The following is a 23,659-nucleotide window of genomic DNA, read 5'->3' as shown; positions in this document are numbered from 1 at the left end:
TAGCAGCATTCCTGGCATAGAGTAGATGTTTAATAAGCATTTGTCAAATATACAGATACATAATGCAGGGGCTGACTTGGTCTTAATTATTTTCTTAGAATGCTTAGTTTTATTCACCTATATAATAAATTCGAGGCTTAATATATAATAGAAAGAGAAAAGAGAAGAGCATAAGAAGGGAAGAAGTTACTTTGTTGTTTTCATACACAAGATAAGTAAAACAATGTCACGGTGATAAGTTCACTGATTAATTATGATTTGGGATATTACTTCTTTTCTAACCATGTAAAACGATAGAAGACCATAACTCAGGGGAAAGAAGAGCTCTGGAAGGTGAAACAATATATATATTTGAATATACATTGTTTAGTTTTATTTTTTATATATATATATATATATATATATATATATATATATATATATATATATTTTAAATACTGCCTCTGGCACTTATTAGCTGGGTGACTTGGGGAAAGTAAATTCCTTGACCCTCAGAGATCTTTGTAAATTGATATATAAATCACAGTTATAAACATAAGGTTTAAATGAGATAAGTTTTCAAAGCTCTATTTCTCAGCTTCCTCATCCAGAAAATGAGTTGTGTTTCATGAACTTTAAACCCTTCCCAGTTGGAACTTTCTATGTGCATATTGAAAGAAAGAAGAAGCTGTGTGTGGTGACTGATGCCTGTAATCTCAACATTTTGGGAGGCCAAGGAGGACCACTTGAGGCCAGGAATTCAAGACCAGCCTGGGCAACATAGTGAGACTCCTGTCTCTGCAAAAAAACAACCAACTAAAAAAACAAAGAAACAAAACAAAACAAAGAAACACTTATCTGGGCATGGTGGTGTGTACCTCTATTACTAGGTGCTTGGAAGGCTGAGGTGGGAGCATTGCTTGAGCCCAGGAGTTTGGGGATGCAGCGAGCTATGATAGTTCCACTGCACTCAAGCCTAGGCGACAGAGTGAGATACTGTGTCGAGAAAAAGGGGGTGTGGGGTGACTGTAGAATCAATCTCAATGAGTGACTGAACTCACTCTTTACATGAGGGTCAGCTCTATTGATCGCAGAGCCATGGTTCCCAACCAGAGAGCCACAGACACTTGGAGTCATGGGGGCGGGGGGTGGGGTATTACAGTACATCTATGAGGGCACTGAGTATCAGACCAGGTTAGATAAATAAGCAAGCATATAACTGTAGTGATATTTTTTCAGTGATGTAGATGCTGGCGTATTAAATAAAATACAGTCATTTAAAATCTTCACATATATAACAACTATATAATTTTAAAAATATATGGATAGACGGCATTGGAAGAGCATAATTATAAAATGTGAGAAGCCAATACATGTATATGTGTTTGTGTGTGTGTTAAAAAGTTCTGGACTCGGCGCGGTGGCTCATATCTGTAATCCCAGCACTTTGAGAGGCCAAGGCGGGTGGATCACCTGAGATCAGGAGTTCCAGACCAGACTGGCCAACATGGTGAAACCCCGTTTCTACTAAAGATACAAAAATTAGCCAGGCATGGTGGCAAGTGCCTGTAATCCAGGCTACTTGGGAGGATGAGACAGGAGAATCGCTTGAACCCCGGAGGTGGAGGTTGCAGTGAGCCCAGATCGCGCCATTGCACTCCAGCCTGGGCCACGAGAGTGAAACTCCATCAAAAAAAAAAAAAAAGTTATTTTTGTCATATAATTTTGGAACTAATGCTCTAAAACTTGCCAAATATAAAATTGAAAGCCTCCAGCTAGTAAGTGCCAGAGGCAGTATTTAAAATATATATATATGAAAATGTATAATAAAACTAAACAATATATATTCAAATATGTATATTGTTTCCCCCTCTAGAGCTCTTCTTTCCCCTGAGTTTTAGGTCTTCTGTCATTTTACATGGTTAGAAAAGAAGTAATTTCCCAAATCATAATTAATCAGTGAACTTATCACCGTGACATTGTTTTACTTATCTTGTATATGAAAACAAGTAAAATGCCTAAAATGGTTCATATGTCTACAAGGGACTGAATGAGAGAACATATATAATGTGCTAAACACAGTCTCTATTGCATAGTAACTGCTCAATGGATTTCAGTCGTTACCATTATAAAGTACTGAGGAAAGCATAGACTTACATGTGTTTACATAAACTTGCTAATAAGTAAAACCAGTTCCCAGCCTAAAATAAAGCAGAGTTGGTTATTCCCTCTTCTAAATTTCACAATACTGTTCATACCTTGTTTTATCACATCACATTCTGCTGTGACAAGTTAAAGGGCTCTCTGTCCCATCCCCTGTGGTCTTTGACAGCGGAGATTCTATGCTATTATCTTTGCATTCCCAATATATAGTGCTGAACCCAGCACAAATATGAGCTGGACAAATTTTTAATGCATGAAAACAAAACATCATAACATGTCCTAGAATGAATATGCAGAGGGAGAGCTTGTAGGCATAATGGCTCCTGGGGCAGGTGAATTTATATGCAAAGAGCTGGAGAGACAGTACAAAAGGAAACAAAGTTTTTAAATGGTGGGGAAAGTGATCCTTTGTTAGGAAAAAATATTACTCAATTTCTTAAAATGAAATCTAACATTAGATTTATGATATTAGAAATAAGAATATTTGCATTCTGCTTTATGTTTTATAGAACTCTTTCATAGGAATGCTGTAACATGATAATTATTACTTTTTCAGATTTTGTGCATTAGGAAACTTTATTAAAAGCTATTTTATTTTAGGGCATACAACTAGAAATAGAGTTGGGAAGCAATTTCAGGTCTTACAGTTTCAAGACCCATGGTCTTCAACAAGGCACGGAGCATACCAAGCATTATGGAAGACTTGTCAGTTATCCAAGGATTATCATGACTTGAAATAAACAGGGCTGAATTTTATCTCCAAAATTCTGAAACAACTTAGATGATCAATAAATGAAATGAAATTATGGCAAAGTTTCATTTGGCATAGCCTACACTAAGAAAAGATTATATAAGTGGGGGGCTGTGTATGTGTTTTGTTTCGTTTTTAATATTCTACTGCTTAGATCTATCATGGGTGCTGAGCGTCACTCTGAGCTTATAAATAGGAAGGCAGAAACGAATTCAAGTGTCTTATTTCTTCAAGTAATATGGCAATTGTACTAGTTAGGAAATAAAATATCAAAAAATGGCTTCCAGTTTTAACTAATGAATCCGTTTGTATTAAAGCTGACCTGGGCTTGTTTAAAAGAGAAAAGCTTTATTTTTCAAGCATATATGCAAAGTTCAAGACCAAAAGAAAGTTTCATTATTTATCTCTGGATAATGTAGATAAAATTAAGTAAATGCTAACTGTTCTTTAATGAAAATTACAAACATAATTGAACTTCATATTCAACTAAAGGCAGAGTTGTTAGTTAAACAAATGATGTCAGAGCTCCAGTTTTCTTATTCACTTTCTTTAATTACGCTTAGTCTTTTAACACAGGGATTTCCACACAGGTCTCTATTTCATGTACTCTGTAGATTGTATCTTTGCAAACCATTTAAGAGTTTTCTGATTGACAAAATAAAGTAGGCTGGAAGTTTAAAAGAAAGTCATGTCTGGCTTCTGACAGGATATTAGCTTTAGATGTTTTGCAGGGTTTGTATAAATGCCAGCCCTCAAAAAGCTATTCAATCTTTTTTTTTTCTTTTTCTTTTTTTTTTCTTTTTAAAATTTTCTGACTAGATCAAGACAAGCCAGGACTGTAGAAGTATGACAGGGGGAAGAAAAAGGTCAAATTACACACAAAAGCATTAAGGTTCACTTTTGCCAGCATCAGCCAAGGTGTGCATTGACAAGAAAATGTAATCTGACAGAAATTAACAGCAATGATTCAAAACACTGTGTTCACTACAAAATGGGGGTGGGTGGGGTGGGTATTATGCAACAAATGTGGAAACATATGGCCAAATAAAAATTTTTGGCTGGTAAATATATAAATAAATCTTGAATAATTAAAAGTAATATGGGGAACACATTAATTCAAGAATGATCTCATACTCAAGCCGTTTGTTTCAAAGATACATTAAGACATTTAAAGGACTCCAAAAAGTGATGAATTAATTTAAGAAAAATGACATGAGCAGTATTAAATGATAGAATTATAATAACAGGAAGAACATGTTGGTAATTCTATGGGTAGTTCATTTACTTGGAAAAATATAGCATCCCTGGCTGGGCACAGGGGCTCATACCTGTAATCCCAGTGCTTTGGGAGGCTGAATTGGGAGGATAGCTTGAGGCCAGAAGTTTGACACTAGCCTGGGCAACATAGTAAGACCCTGTCTTTACAAACGATTATATATATATACATATATATATAAAATATATAAATAAAATTAAATATAAACATGTAATTATATATATAATAAAATATTTTCTGGTAATATGAAAATTATACTAGCTGGAAAATATATATAATTATATTTATATACACATAAAATCTAGTAATACAATTTATATATAAATATATACTTATATATTATACATATTTTATATATATATAGCATTCTTTCGTTACTTTTTAGTTTCCGTCTTCCTGTCAGCATATCTGAGAATAATGAATCATTAATCTAGAAGATTCTCTCTATGGAAATTTCAAACATTGAATTTAAAACTATAAGCTATACCCCTATAAGGTATTTTGTCATAGCAGCCCAACAGCAACAACATAAACCAGTTGACAATGGCTCTTACCATCTCCCGGATCCATGATCTCGACAGTGGCGACCGTGGGGAATTCCAGGGCAGCCAGCACAGGCTCTGAGAGGACCACCTGAAAGGTTTCAGACCGCTCATGCTCCCCATCACTCAGGATCCGCACTCGCCACGTGGCCCTGGTCTGGCCCGGGTTGAACTGCACTTGTTTCTGTGCTTTGCCCTTGAAGTCTCTGTCTTTTTCTGCAGTCCCATCTCTCGTGCCAATACCTTTACAGAAACACAGTGTCATTTTCTTAGCTTCATTTCCCCTTGGGTTATTAAGATTTTCCTTGTTAGTTTTTTGCATGTCGTTTTATCCTGAAAAGCAAAGTTGATCCTGCTTTGACCTCATGAAATGGAAAACTGGGAATGGGTCTGATGATGAAAGTGTTTCACTGCAGGTGTTGGGTAGTTTGTGATTCTGTTCTGCTTTTGCCTCAATTATGGTTTTGCTATATATGCTTTGGGCTACATTTGGATTAGAACTTCCTGTCAAACAAGACCAAGTAAATGTATATTCACATTGTACAATATCCTTACTCCTACAAGTTTATGCAATCGTAAAACTCTTCACATTTACTTTTGCATGTGTTGCTGGATATTATATATTAAAAAAAAAAAAAAGAAACATTCTTTAACTGTAAAATATAAGCCAATAAGAAACTCCTCCATGAAAGAATTCTCTGACTCACAATCTGTCATAAATGGTCAAGTGGAATAATAAAAAGTGATAGTATTCTCTAAGCACTTAATAGAACTAGGGTCCTTTAAAAAATGTAATTCACTGTTTTTCAACATGGTCACTGACAATTTTTTCTTTCTGGAACACCCCAGAATTCCATGAAATTAAATAAACAGAATTGGAGAGCTAAATATATATGGTTATTATGAGCAGTATGCTTGGCTTACTCTGGTAGTTCATTTCAGTTAGCTGGGAAGGTTGAAGGATCTCTAACTACATTAGGTCTCTAACTACATTGCAAGATGATCTTCATTATTCCCATGCCAGGTACTCAAACTATAGGGTACATTATCCAAAAGCAGTGAAAACATTTAATGTCATAGAAAAATTATAAAATGGCAATGGTACTTGGACTTCTGTATCCTTAAATACAGAACCAGAGCCTCTTAATGAGTCAAGTGAATACAATAATTTTCAAATATATTTCTCTAAACCTGGGCATTGTCAGAGAAGTTGGTAAGACAGACAGATATAAAAGAGGGAAAAATAAGGCTGGGCATGGTGGCTCAGGATTGTCATCCCAACAGTTTGGAAGGGCGAGGTGGATGGATCACTTGAGCCCAGGAGTTCCAGACCATCCTGGGAAACATGGTGAAACCCCATCTCTACAAAAAAGACCAAAATTAGCTGGGTGTGGTGGCACATGCCTGTAGTCCTCGCTACTGGGGAGGCTGAGGTGGAAGGATCACCTGAGCCCTAGGAGGTCAAGACCGTAGTGAGTTGTGATTATGCCACTGTGCTCCAGCCTGGGTGAGTGAGACCCTGCTTCAAAAATTAAAAATACATGAATACATAAATAAATAAATAAAAGAGGGAAAAATAAAGTCTTGTGACTTAGATTTGTTAAATCTTGAAAATAAGTTATTTGGAAGATTTTGCATTTAATCAAAAATTATATTTTTAAAAACAATGTCTTTTGTTTTTCAAACTAGAAATGAAACTGGACTAAATAAGATCCATTCAACCACAAGTATTCATTGAGTTCTTATTCCATGCCAGCCTCTGTTCTGTGTGCTGGGGCTGTATCAGAGAACAAAACAGACAGAAACCCTTGCCTTCATAATGCTTATATAAGAGTCATTTGAATATGTATCTATATATAGGAATATATCAATAACTGCTATTTTAATCTTAAAATGAAGATGAAAACAAAGATTTTATTAAAAATGTTTCTGTCTTACAGATCTCAGAAAAATAACTGACATAAATATTGCATCATATTTTTCTTTTACAGTAGCAGGTAAAATACAATTTATGTAATGGCAAGAGAAAAAAAGGGCACAGAACCAGGAATTGCAGGGCTGCGTATCTTGCTGAATGCTGTAGACTTCCTGATAGCTCTCTGGTTCCTCGTGCACGCAGAGTTGGTTGTCAACACCTCTTGGATCCACTACAATTCACTGCCAAGATGCTGATGAAAGGAATCATTCTCTCTGAGGTTCCAGAACACATTCTGCTCACTGACCCATCTATCCCCAGTGGCATGACCAGCAAAAATCTGTTAGTCTGCCTCTGATAGCTACTGCTCACTTTTCTGTTTTGTTTTCTTTCATCAGCAATGCATTATTATTATTTTTTTTGAGTTTCAAAAGGGAGTTAAAAACAAAAATTGAGTAAGTATGATACAAGGAATGTCTGCTAGTTCCAACTAGTCCTCCTTCCTACATGATAGTCAAGCCATCTAATATTAAATGAGTTGCAATACCATCTGATATTAAATGAGTTGCAATACCATATCCCAATTGTTGCTGCTAAAAACACCTATTTTTTTTTACTTTTGTTATTAAATGAAACTGTAATTAGATCTTTTCCTCTGACATAGAAAAATAACAAAGTGGTTAAACAGGGTATTTGTGGAATGAGAGAATAGATTTTATATCCCATCTCGGCCACAAAACAGTTGTGGGATTGCAGGCAAGTTATTAACTTATCTTAGTGAAGGATTTATGAAGCACTATGGTGCAGTGGTTAAGAACATGGGCCTTTTGCCAAATCTCAGCTCTGCCCCTTACTAGTTGGCTAACTTTGGACATATCACAGCCTCTCTATTTTCTCATCTCATGGTACTCTTCTCATGGAGTTGACCTGGGTAGGGTATTGGGAAGTAGGCCCAGCAAATAACCCAGTAAACATTAGCTATCATTGTTTCTTCATAGTTCACTACCTAACAAAGTCCCTGGTATATAATGAGTACTCAGTAAAACATTTGTTGAGTCAGGGAATAAAGAATTGATACAGGGTGTAAAAGAGATAGATAAAGTGCTTAAGGTACGTATGAAGTACCTTGCCTTTAATAAATACTCAATAACTGGTAGCAATAAGAGCTTTGAAATGCAAATACTAATGTGGAATATAAATACACATTTAGTTTATTAATGATTTTAGTGGTTATAAAATGAATAATAATCTTTGAGAATATACATCTACAAATTTCATGTAATTCATGATTTCTTAGCTGTACTCAAGTGATACTCTGTCTTTTGCTATAATGCAATCTATGTCATTCTAAACGTCCATAAATAAAAGTAGAGGTTGTATGGGAACAGTTACAAGCAATGTATTCACTGTAGAACTTGTATGAGGCTACCCTTCATTTTAATCTGATTTCCACTCCAGGTCCTAGCATGAATTCTGTTACCATCTTCAATGAATGAGGATATGGGCCACACACAGAAAGCTTCCCAACTTTCTGTCATCCAAGTCACTAAGTAACCATGTGAAGTAAACCAAGTAAAGCCTATGAGTCTTTGTAGAACTGCTGGTATTCCCATATTCATAGAAAATAATAGTTCATTGAAAAAAATACAACAAAAAGAGCTCTTGTTTGACATTTTAGCATCCAGCTTAAGAAAAAAGAGGCGGTGGAGAAAAAAAAATGCAAAAAAAATTTTTTTTTTGAAATCTTTTTCTATTGTTAACTTTCCCAGTGCTATCCAGGGGCCTGTTGTGAGTGAAAAATTAAAAACTCACCAGGAGTGGGAACTCAGGTAAAAAATAGATAAACCTATTCTTAATAATTGGTAAGGTGCTCTGCTTTTTAGTTATGATTTTCCCTATGATTTATTTGCTGTATGTTCAGGTACAAAGCAGAGTTAAGACCAGCTGGTTCCTGATGATAAGACGGGATGTGTACATGTGCGCAGACAATGTGTTCCTAAACAAGAGCGCACTGAGAGCACTCAGAATATCCTAGGCTAAATACAAAGCATGAGAAGCCAGCCAGGTGGAGGCTCATGCAAAATGAAGATGGAAGCAGAGGCTGAGGGTGAGGCTGTGGGGAGACCAGCCCCCCCTGCAGCCAGAGCAACCTCAAAGACAGGGAGAGTGTCTTGTGAAAACCCGGTCTTCTAAAGTTAAGAGGAAAAAAAAAGAATTTTTAAAGTGAGGGATAATTAATATTCAGATTCAAAACATGTCAGGGGAAATCAAAAAGAGTGGTGGGGTGTTGGCTGCAGCAAAAGTACAGCAGGGTTGTGGGTGTTGGGGAGGGATGTTGGGGGTGGCAGGATGTGTATTTCTGTGCATAGAGGTCTACTGTTTAAGGCTCTTTAAGTTCATGGACCCGGTAAAATTTCAAAATAGTCATTTGGAGACAAGTATAGGTTTACTAACTTTTTACTTTGCCAACATTTTCCTAGATTCCTACCTTAGTTGATAATCTCACTCATTGAAATCTTCTTTTTTTTTTTTTTGAGACGGAGTCTGGCTCTGTCGCCCAGGCTGGAGCACTGCCAGCTCCGCCTCCCGGGTTTAGGCCATTCTCCTGCCTCAGCCTCCCGAGAATCTGGGACTACAAGCGCCCGTCACCACGCCCGGCTAGTTTTTTGTATTTTTTTTTTTAGTAGAGACGGGGTTTCACCATGTTAGCCAGGAGAAATCTTTTTTTATCCCATGCAAATTCCATTGGCCTAGATGTCTATAAAATATATGGTACCAAAACCAATATAATTGCTTCAGGTGCTGCCATTTTTATCAACATATTAAATATTTTATGCCAACCATATTGCTGCTTAAAAGTACCAATATACTGCCAACTTTATTTTATGCTTCTATGAAAATCAAATATGAACTTGGAGTTGAAAAAAGGTTTCATTTGTTTGCTTTTGACTCTCAGTTTTATTTAAACGAAGTAAAGCAGAGGAAAATGATTAGTATTTAACAATTTACTGCTGGTTACAAAGAGAGGACACGACACTCATGTTTCAGAAGACTTTTATCTTATGGATAAATTACAGATTTGCCGAAGCTCATTCTAAGATCCAGTGACGTTTATTTTTATTTCATAACTTATTGTTCCTGCTGATTTTTACATCAGAAAAAGATCACATGTACATAGAAGGGTTGAAGAGATAAGTACCTTGACACAAACCTGTTGCTTGTTTCTTTAGCAGTTAGATAACTTTTAAATCTTTAAGCTTGAAAACTAGATCAGTGAACTAAACTGATATTTTAATCACTGTAGAAGAATTATAAACGTTTGCTAGAAAAATAAAATTTTGAGACAGAAACAAAAAATTAAACTTACTTATAAAAGAAGTTTCTCCCAAGTAGCCTCTACGTTTAAGAACAACATCTAGAAATTTGGAGTCCTCATTGATCAGGTAATATTCCTTTTCAAAGGAGATCCATGCCCAATTCAGACGAAAATGCTGGTTGGTTACCTTGTTTCCACCTTGAAAATAAAAAATTAAAGCCATAAATTAGTGCTTTCTTGAATGAGTGATCTTAAAAATTCCACAGATTAATGAAGCAACATTAACAATCAATACAGCTACTTAGTTTGATGCACAACCCTGGAATATGTACATGGAAATACAGCTTACAGTCTAGGGACTGTTACACATAAATTCTATCGCTGACATAATTCTTCACAAATTCCTTGCTGTTTTAGGAGGGGAAGTAGGTAACGGGTAGGAAGTGCACAACTACCAGAGGCTATTCAGTTTAATCCTAAAACTAAACATCCAACTTGCAGGATAACTCACTTCCCACAAGGTGCCGCTGGAGAGCAAGTTTTCTAATCAGAGGGCTGCAAGGCTCCTTTGTGATGTTCTAAAAAAACACGCACTTCACAAATACCTTTTTCTGGTTCACGGAGCAATTGGGTGGAAGGTTTTAATTATAACCACCTAAGGAAAAACAAATATCCCTTCTCCGCCTCCCTTCCCCGCTATATTCCACTCCGTTCCTTAGAGCAAACAGACAGTGCTTTTCATTGATTGCCATTCCACTCTGAAGATAAGGTTTCCCCCTCCCATCTTCCCACCAAAATGGAGCTGGCTGCCTATCAGGAGAAAATAAACCTTGTGTGTGATCTTTCTAATGTGAAAGCGACTATGTTGGCTAAATGAAAGGAAAAATAGTTATCAGCTGATCGATCACTCTGCACGCATCCCTCTACTTCTTTTGATCTACACCAATTATTTCAGAGTAAGGTGAGGTTTACAAACAAAGGCATCAGTAATGCCTTTTAAGTCTTTCTGAAAGTGGCTGTGGAAAAAAAAAAAAAAAAAAAAAAAAGCCCAAGTAACAAACACAGCTAGAGGCACAATTTTCATTCTAGTTTCTACTCTTTGCAGTTCACAAAGAGCTTCACTACAGAAAAGGAAATGAAAGAGGAAAATCTCAAAACTTTAATAGATGCCAAAAAAAATCTACACAAGGGAAAACGTTGAATGAGTGAAGACATGGAAATACGTACATCTTTGCTCGAACTTTTAAAAAATAAAAACTGCAGCTACTTTCAGCTATCAACGTAACGTGTACTAAAGATTAAAGAGAATACCCTGTACAACTGAGATTATGTAGGGAAATTGTTTTCTTGTTTACTGTTGTTTGACTTTCAAATTAGCACAAGCCTTTTGGACAGCTATGTGCCAATGTGTGCAAGGGGCAAAAGATGGTTATATCATTCAATCTTGTAGGTCCTTCTGTGGGATTTTTGCTTTAAAAGAAGCAGAAATGTATTTGCAAGGAACTATTCATTGCAATATTTTCTATAATAACCCCAAGCCTTAAAAACCATCTTATAGTATATCAAATCAATAAAATGTTATTCAACTCTTAAACAATAAATATTATTGGAACACCAAAAACACTGAAAAACACCACAACAAATCGTACTGATGCTGTGATCGTAGCTTTGTAAAATGAGGCATGACACAGGTGTAGCTGCTTGGTGTTTTAAATGATGGGATTATGGACTTTCCTATTTTTAGTTAATTTATCAACTATAAAATATAAAGAGATTGGGGTCGGGCATGGTGGCTCACGCCTGTAATCCCAGCACTTTGGGAGGCTGAGGTGGGTAGATCACCTGAGGTCAGGAGATCGAGACCAGCCTGACCAACATGGAGAAACCCCGTCTCTACTAAAAATGCGAAACTAGCCAGGCATGGTGGTGCATGCCTGTAATCCCAGCTGCTTGAGATGCTGAGGCAGGAGAATCGCTTGTACCCGGGAGGCGGAGGTTGGGTGAACCGAGATCTCACTATTGCACTCTAGCCTGGGCAACAAGAGTGAAACTCTGTCTCAAAAAAAAAAAAAAAAAAAAAAAAAAAAAAAAAAAAAAGATTGGAGAGCCGGAATTTTGTGTAAGTTTGTCAGTTTAACAAGGAAACTCATTCCACATTTTGCCCTGATGAAAATTACTATGCCTAACGCCTGCCGCACCCTGAGTGCTGTTCTGGAGAGGAGAGGCCATGGGCTAGGAGGCTCCTCAGAACTGGAGTCCAAGGCCCACCCACATCACTTCTAGCTGCAGTCTGACTCTGACCAAGTTACTTCTCTAGATCTCTCTGTTTCCTTTTCTGGAGAGTCAAGTGAGGGTGATGCTAATTAGCACCTGTGATTTCTTCGACGATTGGCTCAGATAACCCATATACACACACAGTACTCTGAGGTCAATAGTATCATTCAACAAATGCAAGCTCACTCTGCCCTGCCACACCACGCATGCCCAAGCCCACCCTGCAGGCCCACTGCTGGACTACTATTCGTCTGCCTGACACCCACCTGTGCTCATTTCTCCTTTGCCCCGCGTCTTGCCTACAGTTTTGCCCATACTAGCTGGGACTACAGGCACCCGCCACCTCGCCCGGCTAGTTTTTGTATTTTTTAGTAGAGACGGAGTTTCACCGTGTTCGCCAGGATGGTCTCGATCTCCTGACCTCGTGATCTGCCCACCTAAGCCTCCCAAAGTGCTGGGATTACAGGCTTGAGCCACCGCGACCGGCCCAAGTGGACTTTGCAGATTTCCAGGTTCATCCTGACCTACCCTGATTGTTCCCCTTGCGCTCTAATCTGCCCATTTGGAGGTCAAGCCAAGATTCTTGCAGCTCCTGGGATGTGCCACCCTCACTCTTTCCCTCATCCCTGTCCTCTTGCCTAACATGAGGACTGGTATTCTTCCTTGGCTGACACTTCCCACTCCTTATCGCTGCTCTATCCCCCTCCTGTGCTGCAGCCCTCTCATCTCTTGGTGATTCTGCAGCTGTTCTCTTATTGATTACTCTGTATAGTTGTGCACTTTAGTGGGTATCCTCTCATATTTAATTGTATGAGTTTACTAATTGTACTAAATTGCACTAATTTACGTCAGGAATTGAGAGTACCCATTCTTTCGTTGTTGCCAATACTTGTTGTCATTGTTTTTAAAAATATTTTTAAGAATTATTGTGCTTATGTTCCATTACTTGGAACATCATCTAGAAAGTAATAGAAAAGATAGAATAATATGCAATTGACTAAATTAGTACATAAACCAGCTCTGATTTCAAAACAAATTATTAGATGAAAACACCTTTATGCCACACTCCTGTCCACTTTAAATTGCGGTCCCAGCAAGACTAGGTTTCATTCCAAACTTCTTGTCATGCTCTCCCAAGCCTTTTCTTGTCCATTCTAACACCCATGTCTTCACATCCCATCACTTCCCCCTAAAGAGAAATATCCAGCATCTCACATCCAACCTCTCACTCTTTTCTGGACAAAGGTGGCTGTTTTTGTATGTGCTATGTCTTCTGCTCAGGACATCCTCCGTTTTCCTACTCTTCCTGGGAATCCCTATTCCTCTACATTTTAACAATTCTTAGCTAATTTTAAGATTTGATTCTACCCTTTCCTGAGATATTCCAGAAAATATCATTCTCTTCTAAATATGGCACATTTTAAGAGTATCGAGTCACTGAGGGCTTCTCTCTTCAGTTTTTATAAAACAGCAAGCCTAATGCAAACTCCAGCACTCTCTACCCCTTTATTCTGATGAATTTTTCTCTACAGTACTTTCCAAAATCTTATATCCCATATATATTTACTTTTTTTTTTTTTTTTTTTTTTTGGTCATTTTCTGTGTTCTCCCACTGCAACACGTGATCCAGGAGGTCAGGGAGCTCATTTTACTTATTGTTAGAAAAATGCCTATTGCATCAATTAGAAACTCTAATGTCTGGGTTGAAAGTTCTGTGGTCCTTCATTTATTGAGCAATATAAATTTTCTATGTAAATGTAACATATCTCTTTCATTATTGAATCTTTTTATTTAAAAAACAGTAATCGGTTTAATGATACCCTTTCTAAAATGTTGCATACTTCTTGAAAGACTTTAAGTGATACATAAATGTGAATTATTGGAATTTGTGTTTCTCTAAATGACACTTTCAGGGATTACTGATGACTAATGGGCTATTTAACCCTTCCATTCCCCTTGTGGATGGTTTTAGAGATACCTAATTTCGTCTCTACTTAAACATCTGTAAAAATTATTTCCAGGATTGTACCTATGTTCTGAAAGGACGAAGGTGCCAGGTTGCTGGTTAATCAGAGGTTTTGAATGACACATAGCTGAACAGTTTGCTAGTATTTCATATGTACAACCACCACCTTGAGATTTTATTTCAAAATACAATGCAGAAAAAATATAAAGAAGCTTTGATTTGTAAGAAAGGGAGATGGTCCAAAGTAACTATTATAGAAAATTTGGAATTCCCACTAAAACTGGAATTTTAAACCAGAGCATATAAATAGATATTTAACTAGAAAATATGAAGTCTATAAAGCTTAACCCTGAATGGAATGAAATACTACGTAACTCTTCTGAACCTTACACATGTGAATCAGATTTGGTTTCAGAATTCATAAAAGCTTAGGTACTCACTTCTTATGCAGGAGGGATATAGAGATTCGAGGAACCAGGCTGTAACTTATTGTAACTCCCTTTACTAAAACTGTGACCTTGTATAATTGAACTCTGTATTTTATTGAAAGAATAGAAAGATACTTTATTGACTAATTTGTTACCTATCACGTAAACTCCTCTAAAACCTCAATTAATGGAAATAATAAACATTGACACTTAAAAGCTACAGCTTACTGAATGTGAAATTATAGATGAAGTTAAATAATGTTGAAAACTGACACATTTTTACTTAAACAAAATTCGTTGCCTTTCTAAAATAGATTCTGTCATTTATGATGCACAAGGAGCTAGTCTCAGCACCTCATTTGAAAAAAATTAAAGTCCATGACTCATGTCATAAATCCACACAACAGGTGCCTGACAGCTGATAACCACACTCCCAAATGCCCTGTCTTCAAATCCTGACACCAAAGCCATTAAGGTGTTGATGAAAAGACCTCTTTTGAACTTATCCAGCTGGTCTTCAGACTTCTTCATTTTCTTCAATTCTAACTCAGTAGTTTTTCTTTTTTTAGAATAACAAAGAATATCAAACTCCAATTAGCCCTCCCTAAAAGCTCAGGGCTGCCTGATCTCTCTAAAGACAAAGCATTTCATCTTCAATAATATGAAACTAGTGCCACAATTTTGACTTGTATTTGATAAAGGGGACATGTCCATTTAGCTTTGACAACAAATTTCTTCTTGGAGAATCGTTACAAATAGAAAATATTGTTGGTAATTTCTAGCTTGGTAAAATCTCGTTTGCCCAGAATAAAGCTCAGCTTCAAAGCTGAACTGAAAATCAACTATATAGAAATTTTTAAAAGCTGGATGTAGTCCTTTAAATCAGCAATAGATATAGATATTTATATGAGAAAAGGTTAAGATAATAATACTATTACCTACTTTACTGGGGAAATCAGATCATTTGATTTTCGTTATTGTTTTAGAGACATGGTCTCATTCTGCTGACCAGGCTCGGGGGCAGTGACACTGTCACAGCTCTCTGCAGCCTCAAACTCCTGGGCTCAAGTGATCCTCCTACCTCAGGCCCCTGAGTAGTTGGGACTATAGGTGCACTGGGCAGATAATTTGATTTTTAAGCAGATTTTTAAGAAGTCTTGTTCTCTTAGACAGTAAGGACAGTGATTAGCAACCACGCAGCTACCATCCGAATCAATGCTAGTAATGATGGTGCAAATCTAATATCAAAGTTAAAATAAGGGATTAATTTCATTGCCATTTCTGTGATAGGATGATCTTCTCTTGAACTTTGCATTGCCTTAGAATCTTCCATAGGGGAATATCCTTGAGCTTGTGGAATCCTGTTCTCTGGCCCCTAAAGTCAGACTGACTTCACTCTGCTGAAAAGCACCTGGTGCACAGCTGAAGCCGACTTGGCTCTTACCCTGCCCCCAGGGGCTGGCATTCAACCGCAGGAGATGGCACGGGCACCTAGATAATGTGCACAAACTAGAGCCTGGCAAATGCTGTGAGAGGCACTGATAATGAGCTGTGGGAGTTCACAAGAGTGAGGGATTACTGTAGCCCGTGGGGATCAAAGACAAATTCATGGAAGAGATAGTGTTTAAATGGGGGCTTAAGTACAGGGTGGTATTTAGACATTTAGAGAGATGGAGGGGAAGGCGTTCCTGGAAGATTAGGTATAAGAAGAGAGATAAGAAATCCGGTGGAAAAAAAAAGGAACTTCAAAGAATTCAATGTGGTAGGCACTCAGGGCATTTACTCAATATTTATTTCCTTCTCCTCCTATTTAAGAGATTGGATATTAGAGACAAAGAAGGCGAGGTCAAGATACATCTGCAGCCCGCCCTGGATCATCCAGAGGTGACTCAGGCACTGAGGGATGACAAGCTTTAGACTACTTGATAATTTCAGTATTGATTAGTCCAATAGTAAGGTATTCAAGAATTGCTGCTTATGATAATTGTTATATCGTTTTCTCCCTTCATTCTGAACACTCCCTCCTCACCATTTCCATTGCCTAACACATTCTGAAAATGAGGCAGCACAGCACAGGGGTCAGATCCACAAAGAAATACGGAGATTTGGTAGAGAAATGTAGAGAAAGAGGAATGGGGCCAGGTGTGGTGGCTGGCACTTGTAACCCCAGCACTTTGGGAGGCCTAGGAAGGCAGATCACCTGAGGTCGGGAGTTTGAGAGCCTGAACAGCATGGTGAAACCCTGTCTCTACTAAAAATACAAAAGTTAGCTGGGTTTGGTGGCAGGTGTAATCCCAGCTAATCAGGAGGTTGAGACAGGAGAATTGCTTGAACTTGGGAGGTGGAGGTTGCAGTGAGCCAAGATCACGCCACTGCAATCCAGATTGGGCAACAGAGCGAGACACCATCTCAAAAAAAAAAAAAAAAAAAAAAAGAAAAGAAAAAAAAAAAAGAGGAGTGGCATGACAAAGACCCAGGAGGTAGAGGGGAACAGGCACAGCACCACGACACACGTTGGTTTCCATTGGACACACACGGCTTGTAGTGATCTTTTGGGCCATTTTTAGGATAGGTATGTACAAACACAAAAGAACAAATGGAGCTATGATATCTTAGAAACTGTCACACAAACTACACTGAATTGAGATCAAGTATGGATTATTTCATACTCTACTCAATATTCTTCTGTAGACAGATAAGAAATGGCCAGACTATATGGAGGTGGAGATGGATGCTGACAAATATATCAATGTTCACCTTACAAGCCAATAGTATCACAATCCACATTACTATGTGTAATTTTATTTCCTGAGGACATGATATGGTTACATATATACCCACCCCAGGTGGGTATCAGCTGATTTTCTCGGGCTATAAAGGAGCCTGTGGAGAGAGAACTCCTGGTAATGAAAATGGATGTCAGGCAAAACAATGGCCTCTATACAAAAGTTTAATCATCTGAGTGTAGGGATTCAAAATGTAGTGTAAGTTTTCTCATCTCTAATTCTTGCCCAGGCTCCTGGATGTATTTTTGGATTCCAGGGAAAGAAAGCAGCTGTGGAAATCTAAAGGGATGCTTAATTAGTCTCTTTTTTCACACCAGGGGCCAAGCAGCACACTTTTGGATACCCTTTTCCTTCAATAGAGAATAACAGAAAAGATCACCACACAGCTATGTGGTCCACCCCTGGGGGTTCCTGGGGCCACAGGGAGGGTTCCTCCTATGGAGGAGCTGGGCATAGCTGTGATAGGATTACTAGTAGAGCTGTGCAGATGTTGCTGTGCAGATGTTGAGCAAATGAGCTTACTATGGAGAACACCTATCCTTGGGGCAGAAGTGATATTAAAAATAATCTTGACTGGACGGACGTGGTGGCGGCTTATGCCTGTAATCCCAGCACTTTGGGGGGCCAAGGTGGGGGGATCACAATGTCAGGAGTTCAAGAGCAGCCTGACCAACATGGTGAAACCCCATCTCTACTAAAAATACAAAAGTTAGCGGGTGTGATGGCGCGTGCCTGTAACCCCAGCTACTCAGGAGGCTGAGGCAGAATCACTTGAACCCGGGAGGCGGAGGTTGCAGTGAGCTGAGATCGTACCACTGCATTCCAGCCTGGGTGACAGAGTGAGGCTCCATCTCAAATCATCATCATCATCATCATCATCATCATCATCTTGGCCAACCAGTGGCATGGGCTTTGGCCAATCAGAACTGGCATAATATAGGCATTGGACAATCAAAACACACAAAAGAGAAACCATAACACTCACCAAAAACAAGTGGAACTCAAGTGTAGGTATAAGCTGGCTGAATTCAGCTCAGCCTTGGGGACTCTGAAAATGCCTGCAGAGGAGAGCTGGACAGATTGAGGACCATGGTCAGGGTGATTTTGATAATATGCACATTATCTCAATGCATCTCACAGCAACCCTGCAACTTAGGTATTTCCACATTCTATGCATGAGGTAAATCAGTGTCAGATTAAACTAGCCACTTTACGTTCCCAGGGGTGTAGTATGTGGTAGATATAGCATTCAAGTGCAGCCTGCTAATATTCTTCCTATACTTCCTCTGAGTCTTCAGATGACGACCTTTAGGTGACTATCCTATTTGCAGGCTACTCTAGCTTAATTCTAATTTGCTTAACTTAATTTATAAATTAGTGCTACTGGAAAGAAGCAAAACTGTCATCCGAGTAAGTTTCCCTCTACTATCAGCTCTGATTCTAGTGAATAGTGAGGCCCTCAAATGATGAGTATTACATGATGAAGCAAAGGGTATGAAAGTTGGTTAACAAATATTTGAGACGGATTTATAAAAAATTAACACAAGCTAGGATGTAAAGACCCTCTGGTTTGATGAATGAATTTGGAGCCAAAGTCAAAATCCAGGGAAGTCAGAAGGAAAATCCTCCTTCTAGGCTGAATAATGTGCCTCATCAGGCCACAGCCAGGTTGGAATGGGAATCTGCAAGCCTGAGCCTGCAGGGATCCTCTGCATTTCTCTAAGCACAGCCCCCCTCCCCCAGCTCCATTCAAAAATAAAATAATAAAATAAAATAAAATAAAAACGATGTGTTTATTTTCATCCCCTGCAATGGAAAGGGAGGAAAAGGAAGGACGAAACATGAATTTACATCCCCTTACCTAGGGTTTAAGCGTATTTCCTTCATCAAACCTGATTTAATTAAGTAACACTGCTTTCTTAATTAGAAGCTTACACTTAGTGGAATGAATGTCTGTACTGTTGATCGGCATGCTTAGGATAAGGAATTCAGGTGTGTATCTACAGAGGACAAAGGACAAAGCAAATGCATAATTGCAAGATGAATTCTCATTTACAACATTCAGGTTATTAGATTATCATTTGGGGTCTAAATTACAAGCTAATTTTGTCATTTTAACACTGTGATGTGAGTGGCTGAGAATTATTTTTTCCTGAACATGCAAGTATAACACTGTATTTTAAATAAGAACACAAACTAACTCAGGAAATTATTATGTGGGTGAATAATACAAACAGATGCCAAGCATTTTAGAGCAGAATGAATGCTGGATTCCATCTCTTCTCACTGCTCCATTTTACCAAGATTCAGAAAGGTTGGGATGTGAATAAGATTACAAAGCATTTTGAATCCCCAGAGATTTCACTCCTGGTTTAGTGATCTTTCCATTTAACAGGCTGTAATCTCAAATACGGTTCTTAAGCATAAGATTATTTTAAAATGTGTTTAAAATTAAATAAAATTATATGTGTATATATAATTTGGGAGGACTTACTTTATTTTCTTTAAAGCAGCCCAGAGACAATTTTTTAAATTATTTTTCACTTGTATAGAAGTTAAAAAAAGGTTTTAAATACTATACTGTTATAGAAAAAATTACTGCTTTACTAAGAGTTAAGTTCGTCAAGAAGATCCACACCCTCTTCTTCCTCTGGGGAAGAGAAAAAAATACAAAACAAAACACCTGGTGCAGCAAGATTTCATGCATGCACTGCCTGAAGCTACAAATAAATTTATTAGATCTCTGGCAACACATTCTTAAAATAAACTTAATAGCCTTCAGGTCTCTGTTCAAACCAGAGCATAATTCCTTTTGTGGCGCCAGACTTCTCCCCCCACCCCAAAGGAGACTGAGCTAAAGGAAAGCAGTGGTTCTCTACACTTCTCCACCTTTTTGAGTAACCGGTTTAGCACCATTTAGTTAATTCTCTGTGAAGTGAGGCTGTTTTCTAATTCCTATTTGTATAACAGTACCATACACAGACACTGTCATTACAATTAACATGGATTACAGTCTGAACTGTATCTTGGATTATCTTTTGAAAATGTGGTATATCCACATTAGGAGACAAAAATATATAAAGGGAAAATACAAGTACCTTCGTCTGACAGTTAATAAGAAAACATTTTTTTAATCTGACTTCTTTCCATTATGACCAAAATTTAAATCTGATGGTTAGTATGAAGAGATTGGAGTGGGGTGGGAGAAGAAAAGCCATTCTATGAATTAAAATACTGTGAGTGAATCGTAACTCAGAATCCCAGAAAATTAGATTGAAAATTAGAAATAGGAACTTCCTGAAGATAATTTTAGTTTAATTTGTTATTATTGCTTTTAAAATCTAAGTTAGGAACATGTTCTTAGTTCTATTTGTTTTCAGCAGCAAAATCAAGATTTGGAAGTTTTAAACTACTAGACTTAAAAAGACGTATATTGCATTATACCTGGTTACTTAGATACTGCTCCTGTGAGAAGCTAAACGAGATGTGTCACTGATCTCTGTCAAAAAGGAAGGAGAGAAGGAGGGAAAGAGAAAGCAGGGTGGGAAGTGACAGTGTGGGGGAGACAGAGACAAAGAGAGGATGGAGTAAAATAGCATCAATGTCATACATTTGTTTTTCACATTTTCTTTTCATTTATTTCAGATTAGTTTTGCAAAGCTAACTTTGGTGCTTAGCTTTGGTGTAGTATTATTTAATTAGTTGAACCCCTTGGTGATTGCTCTGATCCCTTTAGAACTGTGCCAGAGCTACAAAAGCAGCCCTTCTCATTAATTTCACTATCTCAGATTAATACAAAAGCTGTTCATTTTGTATATTTGGCTGCATAAAGGAAAACACACACACATACACACATACACACAAAGTAAGTAGAAAAACAAGTTGGTGTGGTCTTAGAGCTCCAGTCCTTGTTAGAAAATAAAAGTTAGACAATGTACAGTTTTATTTAATTGATATTTTGGAACGATTTCCATGAAAAGCACATATGTTAGGAAGTATAAAGTTGGTTCACATATAGTCCTTTCTGTGAAATGTAGACTCTAGTAAGGAGGGTAAACCAAATGCTATACATACATTAAATACAACATGTAAGGTGAAAAGCTAAACAGAAATCTCCTGCAGCTCAGAAGAGGGAGGGGAGCACACTGGGTTGGAAAGACCCAATTAAAGGGTTGGCGCAAGGGTTGGTGGATGGAGGATGGGCCCCTCCCACAGGAAGGAACTGCAAGAAAATTGATTCAGGGAAGGACAGGGCAGCATGTGTGTGGGCAGGAATAAGAGTTGAGCTCTGCAGGGTTTGTGAAAGGAAAAGGGGAGGAGGAGATAAGCTGGAAAATCAGGCTGCTCACAAAGGAAACTTGGGGCATAGAGAGACATAATTCGCACCATGCTTTCAGAAATACAGATTTGGAGACAGCAAGTGTTGGCAAAGATGTGGAGTAAAGAGAATTCCTGTACACTGTTGATGGGAATGTAAATCGGTACAGCCATTATGAAAAACAATACAGAAGTTCCTCAAAAAAAAAAAAAAAGATAGAACTGTCATATGATCCAGCAATCCCACTTCTGAGTATATATTCAAAGAATATGAAATCAGGATATTGAAGGAATATCTACATTCCCATGTTCACAGCAGCGTTATTCACAATGGCCAAGACATGGAATCAACCTCAGTGCCTATCCATGGATGAAAAACAAAACAAAACAAAACAAAACAAAACTGTGGTAGAATTGTTAGTGGGAATGTAAAGTATAGTGCAGCCACTACAGAAAACAGGATGGCTTTGGGAGGCTCAAGGCGGGCAGATCGCCTAAGAGTCAGGAGTTCAAGATCAGTCTGGCCAATATGGCAAAATCCCATCTCTACTGAAGAGTACAAAAATCAGTCAGGTGTGGTTGTGGGTGCCTGTAATACCAGCTACTTGGGAGGCTGAGGCAGGAGAACCGCTTGAATCTCCGAGGTGGAGGTTGCAGTGAGCTGAGATTGCACCACTGCACTCCAGCCTAGGTGACGGGAGACTTCATCTCAAAAAAAAAAAAAAAAAAGGAAAAAGAAAACAGCGTGGCTAAAAACAGAACTACCATATGACCCCAATTATCCCACTGGTAGGTATATACCCAGAAGAAAGGAAATCAGTGTATTGAAGAGATATTTGCACTCCCAAGTCTATTGCAGCAATATTCACAATAGCCAAGATAGGGAATCAACTTAAGTGTTCATCTATGGATGAATGGATAAAGAAAACGTGTTCTATATACATAGTAGAGTATCATTCAGCCATAAAAAAGAATGAACTCTTGCCATTTGCAGCAATATGGTTGGTACTGGAAGTCATTATGTTAAGTAAAATAAGCTAGGCACAGAAAAACACATAACACATGAATCTCACTCATAGGTAAGTCTCACTCCCATTTTTAAAACCATCCTCGTGAGATCCATTCGCTGTCACAAGAACAGCATGGGAAAGACCCGTCCTCAATATTCAGGTACCTCCCACCTGGTCCCCCCAACAACACGTGGGAATTATGGGAGCTACAAGATGAGGTTTGGGTGGGGACACAAAGCCAAACCATATCAGAGGTACTCAAAGAGTCCATTATTTTGATTAGTAAAAATAAATAATGAATAAATTTTTTGGAGGAGTTTTGGTCCTAAGCCACTATTTAGCCAAAATCCAAATGCATACTATGTACAGGTTAAAGTTAGGCCCTACCCATTTCCTTCTCTCTCTTTCAACTTAGGAAGAAAATGAGGATCAGTGTGACAAAATTTTTCTCCTAGGCCAAGATAAACTACCTTTTGCTGCACTTGGTTAATATATGATGCAGGTGGCATTTTTGAATATGCTGAGGATTTGAGACAATGGTTACTACAGAGAATTCGTATTAATTGCACGCAGAAACTTTTTAAAGAGCAGACTTGGAAAGCGAATACATTGACTTCACAATTATTAATAAGGTCTAAACCAGTAGTTATTGGAAAAAGGGCAATAATTTTGCCCTTTGAGGAATGTCTGGCAATGTCTGGAGACAGTTTTGGTTGTCACAAGTTGGGGGGGGAGGGGCAAGGCAGGGGGTGTTACTGACATCTAATGGGTAGGGGTCAGGGAGCTACAGATCCCACAACGCACAGGAGAGTCAGACCCTCCCGCTCAACACACACACAAAGCATTAGAATTATCTGGCCCCAAATGTCAATAGCGCTGGTGTTGAGAAACCGTGGTCTGTACTTGTTATATTGTGGTATATCAACATTTATAACC

At 38.1% G+C, this 23,659-nt stretch overlaps 1 protein-coding gene across 1 annotated transcript in view; it reads right to left on the bottom strand.

Moving 5' to 3' along the window:
- Positions 1 to 23,659, bottom strand: part of FREM2 (FRAS1 related extracellular matrix 2) — a 180,176-nt gene that overhangs the window by 90,990 nt on the left and 65,527 nt on the right. The window contains exons 3-4 of the mRNA XM_015120958.3: positions 9,994 to 10,140; positions 4,724 to 4,954 (exon numbers count right to left, since the gene is read on the bottom strand). Coding sequence (XP_014976444.3) covers positions 4,724 to 4,954; positions 9,994 to 10,140 — 378 coding nt within the window. The remainder of the gene's footprint in view (positions 1 to 4,723; positions 4,955 to 9,993; positions 10,141 to 23,659) is intronic.

This window comes from Macaca mulatta, chromosome 17 (genome assembly GCF_049350105.2).
Source record: "Macaca mulatta isolate MMU2019108-1 chromosome 17, T2T-MMU8v2.0, whole genome shotgun sequence".
Classification (NCBI taxonomy): Eukaryota; Metazoa; Chordata; class Mammalia; order Primates; family Cercopithecidae; genus Macaca; species Macaca mulatta.
The sequence above is the reverse complement of the archived record's forward strand: the minus strand, read 5'-3'. Positions and strand labels throughout refer to the sequence as shown.